General features: G+C 61.4%; 2 protein-coding genes across 2 annotated transcripts in view; both read right to left on the minus strand.

Annotated features, from left to right (window-relative positions):
- The window catches only part of NCLN (nicalin), an 18,534-nt gene extending 14,357 nt beyond the window's left edge, over positions 1 to 4,177 (minus strand). The window contains exons 1-2 of the mRNA XM_077751840.1: positions 4,075 to 4,177; positions 37 to 243 (exon numbers count right to left, since the gene is read on the minus strand). Coding sequence (XP_077607966.1) covers positions 37 to 243; positions 4,075 to 4,177 — 310 coding nt within the window. The remainder of the gene's footprint in view (positions 1 to 36; positions 244 to 4,074) is intronic.
- Positions 4,178 to 4,350: 173 nt separating this feature from the next.
- Positions 4,351 to 5,712, minus strand: S1PR4 (sphingosine-1-phosphate receptor 4). The gene has a single exon (XM_077752165.1). The coding sequence runs from the start codon at positions 5,669 to 5,671 to the stop codon at positions 4,682 to 4,684; it is 990 nt and encodes a 329-aa protein (XP_077608291.1). The 5' UTR covers positions 5,672 to 5,712; the 3' UTR covers positions 4,351 to 4,681.
- Positions 5,713 to 5,718: the final 6 nt, after the last annotated feature.

Genomic DNA, 5,718 nt, shown 5'->3' on the forward strand with positions numbered 1-5,718 from the left:
GCTCCGGGGTGCCCGGCGAGGCCGGGGTGCACGCACCGTAGGGCTGCCCCTGCAGGTCGTACTGCTGCATGCGGTACACGGTGAACTCGTGCGCCGCGTCGGCGGCCGGCAGCGGCGGCGCCACGAGCAGCAGCACGGCGGGCAGGAAGANNNGGGCCGCCCCGCCCGCCGCGCCGCCTCCTGGGAGTTGTAGTCCTCCTGGCGCGCGCGGCGCCTCCTGGGAGTGGTAGGCCCCCTCTGTTCCTTCCCAACGGAGGACGCACGGTAGACTGTGGGGCTAGAGCTGATGACGTTTCACATCAACTCCGAGTCCGAAAATACAGAGACTTAAAACAACTATTTGCAGTCGAACTTTCTCCAACCCTGTCTTTGTGGTAGGACGAGGGAGGCGGCGAGAGGCAGGGGGGCAGGACGCGATCTTTCGACCCGGAAGGAAGTTGGAAATAGAGACAGGAGTGGCCCACCCAGTGCGCGCAACCCCCTGGGAATTGTAGTCCTGTTAAACAGGCACAAGGGCTCATGGGAGCTGTAGTCTTCCTGGTAGAAGTCAGAAAATCCCTTAAAACAACCAAGGCACACAGCTGCTAGACCCCGCGAGGGCAGTGTTTTGTCGGCTTCAGTGCGTTAATGTATCCCCAGAACCCAGTGTGAGGCCGGGCACACAGCGGGTGGGCTATACCGTTTGGGGATGAATGAATGAATGAAAAAAGAAGAAAGAAATCATGATAGAAGTTTCCTAAAGGGATGGTGCAGTGGGTTATGGGACTTGTAGTCTGGAGGCTGGAGTTTGTGCAGGGTTGGTGATAGGATGATTTGTACTTAGGCTTGTTCATATTTGGGGCATATTCATAGTAAAAAAAATTTTTTTTTAAATTTCTTTGTTCATAAATTTAACTGGGTGACCCATATTTGTTTTTTTCGAATCTCACAACCTTAAGATCCCACTGTCTGCCTGAGAGAGGTCTTAAGGAGCTTCCATAACCCATATCCCCTTGTACAGATGGGAAGACTAAGGCCACAAGATGCCGAACAGGAAGGCCCTGTCCCCCAGTGACTTGACATCTAGGCTCCAATTCGGCTCCTGGAGGATTTGGGTGGTGGTGGGGGGGCTGTTGTGTACCAGGTTCGAGGTGGCATGTGTGCTGACTGACAGCGTTCCGGAGTCAAGTCTCAGTGCCGACCGACCCTTGCCAGCTGTGTGACCTTGCTTCATCTCTCAGAACCTCAGTTTCCTCAGCTACCTGATAGATGATAAATTATCAGATGCCCTTTTCCCAGCCTCTCCCACCTCTTCCTCCCGCCCAGGGGTAAGAAGTCAGCAAGATGATCCCCAGGGAACTGAGTCAGAAAGAGCTGGGCACACATTAAGTGCCCCGTGACCGCTGGGGGAAAATGCACCAGCTCGTGCAGCCTCCAGGCTGCTGCCTCTCCCATCCCTCCTCCCCCACCCTCCTGCAAGGCTAACACCTTCCTGAAATGATGTCTGGGGTTTGTCACCCGCAGAGCGGGGCCTTCGTGGGGGCAGGCACCAGGGTGCCTATGGGTGGAACCGTTGTGCCCAGAGTAGAGCCTGACACACAGTGGCCAAGTGAATGAATGAATGAATGAATGAGTGGAATGAATGGGAAGTGAGGACTCCGGCGCCGGCCCCTCCCTCCTGGTCCTGTCCCCTGCTTCCAGCCACCCCCAGGCCTCTCCGGGGAGTTCCTGGGCCTGAGGGGGCAGAGGTGGCCCGGAAGGACAGGGACAGGGACCAGAGCTCATCGTGGCCCATGTGCTCTTCCATCTGCCCCGTTCTCCCGGGTCAGGCTATGAAACTCACGCACTCACCTGGGGGCAGCCCGAGAAACGGGCCTGAACTTGGCTTGGATGACAAGGCTTGGGCCCTAGAGCCGCTCGTGCTGCCTCCTCCCCTGAGCCATGGTTTTCCCGCCTGGAAAATGGGGAGATTCAACTATTCCCTAACAAGCAAGGATCAAGAAGGGCCACCTGCCCGGCCCCTTCTGAGGTGTGTGACCTTGGGTAAATTCCCTCATCTACCCGGTCCTCAGTTTCCCCATCTGTGAAATGGCGTTAACAGTGGTGTTTGCGTCCTAGAGGATTTCTGAGGGTTAAATGAGTTAATGAAAGAGCGACGAGAGCAGCGCGCCAGGCACTGAGGAATATACAAGCCTTTGTTGCTACTGCTATTCATTTAAAAACACAGCTCGTGACAGTTTGAGGGCCTCTGTAGGCCGCCCCTTACGAGCGTGCCCGGAGGCCGAGCGCTATCAGTACCCTCGTTTTGCAGGAGGAAGCTGAGGCCCGTGGTGGGTGGCAGAGCCGGAAAATGATAGCAGGTTACAGACGCTTGAGCCATCCAACCGGCAGAAGTCAGGATCCTGGGACCTGCTGCTGGCAGGGAGGGGGCCGGGGTGGGGAAGAGGGAGAGGAAGAGGTTTCTGAGGCTCCGAGGAGGGCGTGCTGTTGGGGCCACTTCTCTGGACTCTGGTCACAGCAGTGACCCAGACACTACCACGGTCTCCCCCCTCCCAGAGCTGACAGCCCGGGGGAGGCAATGGATGAGTGACCAGAAGCGGTCACACCTGCAGTTTGTGTGGGACGTGCAAGCAGCTGTGGGAGCTGAGAGGAGACCTAGGGAGGATGGGAAATCAGGGAAGACTTCCTGGAGGAGGTGATCCTAAAGCCGAGACCCGCAGAGGCGGCGGGGCCAGCTCACACGGGCCCAGAGCGCAGGCTGACAGATTCAGGGTGGCCCAGGCTCCACTCACCGCAGGTTCCACAAGACCCCACCCCGCTTGCTGCCATCACCAAGCAACGTGACAATGAGAGCCAGAAAAATATAAGAACATCCAGTTTATTGTGCACCTGGCCACAGGCCTGCAGTTTCTGTGCAGCAGAAATCTCTGCGATGATGGAAACGTCCTGCATCTACACCATCCCCAACAGTGGCCACGAGCCACATGTCACTGGGGAGTGCTTGAGATGTGGCTGGCGTGACTGGACACCATGGGCTGAATTGTGTCCCCTCAGAGCTCACATCTGAGTCCTCAGAATGAGACTGGACTTGGAGAGAGGGTCCTCACGGAGGTGATCGAGCTAAGAACTCCGTCTGTGCCGAGTGCCGTGTGCTGTGGCACCTCCGGCCGACCGGTGCACCGAGAAAGTGAATTTTAAAATTTCATCTCATTTCCGCTCATCGTAAACGGCCGGCCGCGGCCAGCGTGTCCACGCACCTCACCCCTCGTCGTACGGGGACGGGACCGAGGGTCAGAGAAGAGCCGCCGGTGCCCACGTGGCAGGCAGGTGCTGCCCCCCCTGGAACGTGGCAAGCCAGAGGCAGGAAATTTGCAGAGAGGGAACTTGCTACGAGCTGAAAGTGGCTGCGCACTGAGGACGCAGCCCTGCGCTGTCCAGCGTGCTTGCCGCGAGCGCCACGGGCTATTTAAACTCAAACTAAGTTCAGGTCACCGGTGGTGCTGACCGCTTACCGAGTGCTCGACAGCCACGGGGCTCCCGGAGTGGACCTCACCTCCCCACCAGTGGCAGAAGCTTTGTCAGATGTGCTCGGCACCACGTGCCCTGGTGAGCGCCTCCTGCCATGGGCTCCACCCGTTACAGGCCCATTTCACAGGAGAGAAGGGCAAGGCAGTTAGTGCTAAAGGGAGCTCTGGGGGCACCTGCGTGGCTCCGTCGGCTGAGCGTCTGACTCTTGATTTCAGCTCAGGTCTTGATCTCAGGGTTGTGGGTTCGAGCCCCACCCTGGGCTCCATGTGGGGCGTGGAGCCTACTTAAAAAAAAAAAAAGAAGATGGAAGAACCAAAAAAAAGGCTATTGAAGCTGTATAACTAGGAGATGAAGTAAACTTTTAAAAATAATAATAATAAATAAAGGGAACTCTAGGAAGTGGACAATTCCCCGAGGTCGGGAGGGCCAGGCGGCTGGGCCTCTGTCGGCCCGCAGATGGGGCCCCCACGAGGTGCAGAGCCCAGAGGCGGGGAAGAGGCTGCGGGGGCCCAGGATGAGAGATGGGGCAGGGAAAGGGGAAGTGAGAGAGAGGGGCGCCGGCCCCACCTGGCAGCCCAAGGCTCTCGCGCTTGCACACGCGCGTGCACACATGGAGGCGCCTGTGCACACGCAGACACGCCCGCACACCCTCTTGGCTCCCCAGGCCCATGCCCGCCTCCCTCCCTCGCACACACACGCACCCTCACTGTGCCGCTCCCCGGACCCCCACGGACGCACGGCCCTCCCTGGCCACGGGCACACCTCCCCGCCCGCGGCCGGCTGGCCCGCAGCCCCACGCCCCCGTCCCTACGCCCACACGTGAACAAGAGGGAGGCTGGGATGACCCATCACTGAACTTCCGTGTTGCCAGGAGGTCAACCCCACAGCTTCCCCTCGCAGCCTGGGCGCCCCCTGAGGCCGGGGAGGGGCCGCGACTCCCTGGGATGATGTGGGAGCTGGGGGTGTACACAGCAGACCCTCATCCCCGCTCCGGAACCCTCCCTGCCCCAGTGAGCAGTCACCTCCTTCTCCAGGGAGACCACCGGACACGCCTGCTCGGCGTCAGCAGGCCTGGGCGCTGTGAGGAGGACCACAGGACCTTGGGACGCACCCCGGCTGGCTGCCCTGTTCCCGCCTCTCCACTGGAGCCCCCTGCTCACTCCCCTGCTGTGGCTCAGATGCTCCGCACGCTGGAGATGCTGGACAGAGGCTCTCGCATCCGGAAGCTGAGTGACCGGGAGCCCCGGAAGCTGTCCCTGGGCCTCAGCGAGCTGTCCGTGGTGGAGGCTTCAGAGTGGGCCTGCGCGGCCTTGGCCAGGCAGTCCCCGGGCCCCCGCAGGCCCAGCCGGAGACACCCGCAGCAGAGGAAGCCCAGCACGGCCTGGCACACCTCCCGGCTGCGGAAGGAGTAGATGAGGGGGTTGACGGCGGAGTTGAGCACGGCCAGCGCCAGGATCCAGTCCATGCCCCTCAGGTACTCCTGCGCCCAGTCGTTGGAGCTGAAGACGTCGGCCAGCAGCAGGCCGAAGAGCGGGCCCCAGCACACCAGGAAGGCCACCAGGATCATGAGCACCGTGTTGAGCAGCCGGCGGGCCTTGCGGCGGGCCAGCACCCGGGGGGCCTTCTGCCCGTTGGCCCGCACCACCCGGAAGATGGCCCCGTAGAGCACCATGATGGCGGCCAGGAGACAGGCGAAGACGGCCACGCAGAAGAGGATGTACTCCTTGGAGTAGAGCGGCAGCAGGCTGGAGCAGCGCGGGAAGGCGCACACGCAGTTCCAGCCGAGCAGCGGCAGGAGGCCCAGGAGCGCGGCCAGCACCCACCACAGCCCGATGAAGCCGCACACGCGGCCCGTCTGGCCGGCCCCGCTGCTGCCCAGCGGCCGCACCATGGTGGCGAAGCGCTCGCCCGCCGTGAAGAGCAGGCTGAAGGTGGAGGCGGCCAGCGCCATGAAGAGCAGGCCCTCGCGCAGGAACCACTGGGCGGGCGCCAGCAGGAAGGTGCGGGCCCCGGACAGCAGCACGTTGGCCAGGTAGGCGACGCCCGTGAGCAGGTCGCTGAGCGTGATGTTGACCAGGCAGTAGTAGACCCAGCGGCGCGACCGCATGTGGGTCACGATGGCCACCAGCACCAGCAGGTTCTCCAGCACCACCAGGCAGCTCATGGCCACGAAGAGCGCGCGCAGGCCCCCCAGGGCCCCCTCGTCGGGCC

Source organism: Crocuta crocuta, unplaced genomic scaffold (assembly GCF_008692635.1).
Source record: "Crocuta crocuta isolate KB4526 unplaced genomic scaffold, BGI_CrCroc_1.0 scaffold110, whole genome shotgun sequence".
In the NCBI taxonomy this organism is placed as follows: Eukaryota; Metazoa; Chordata; class Mammalia; order Carnivora; family Hyaenidae; genus Crocuta; species Crocuta crocuta.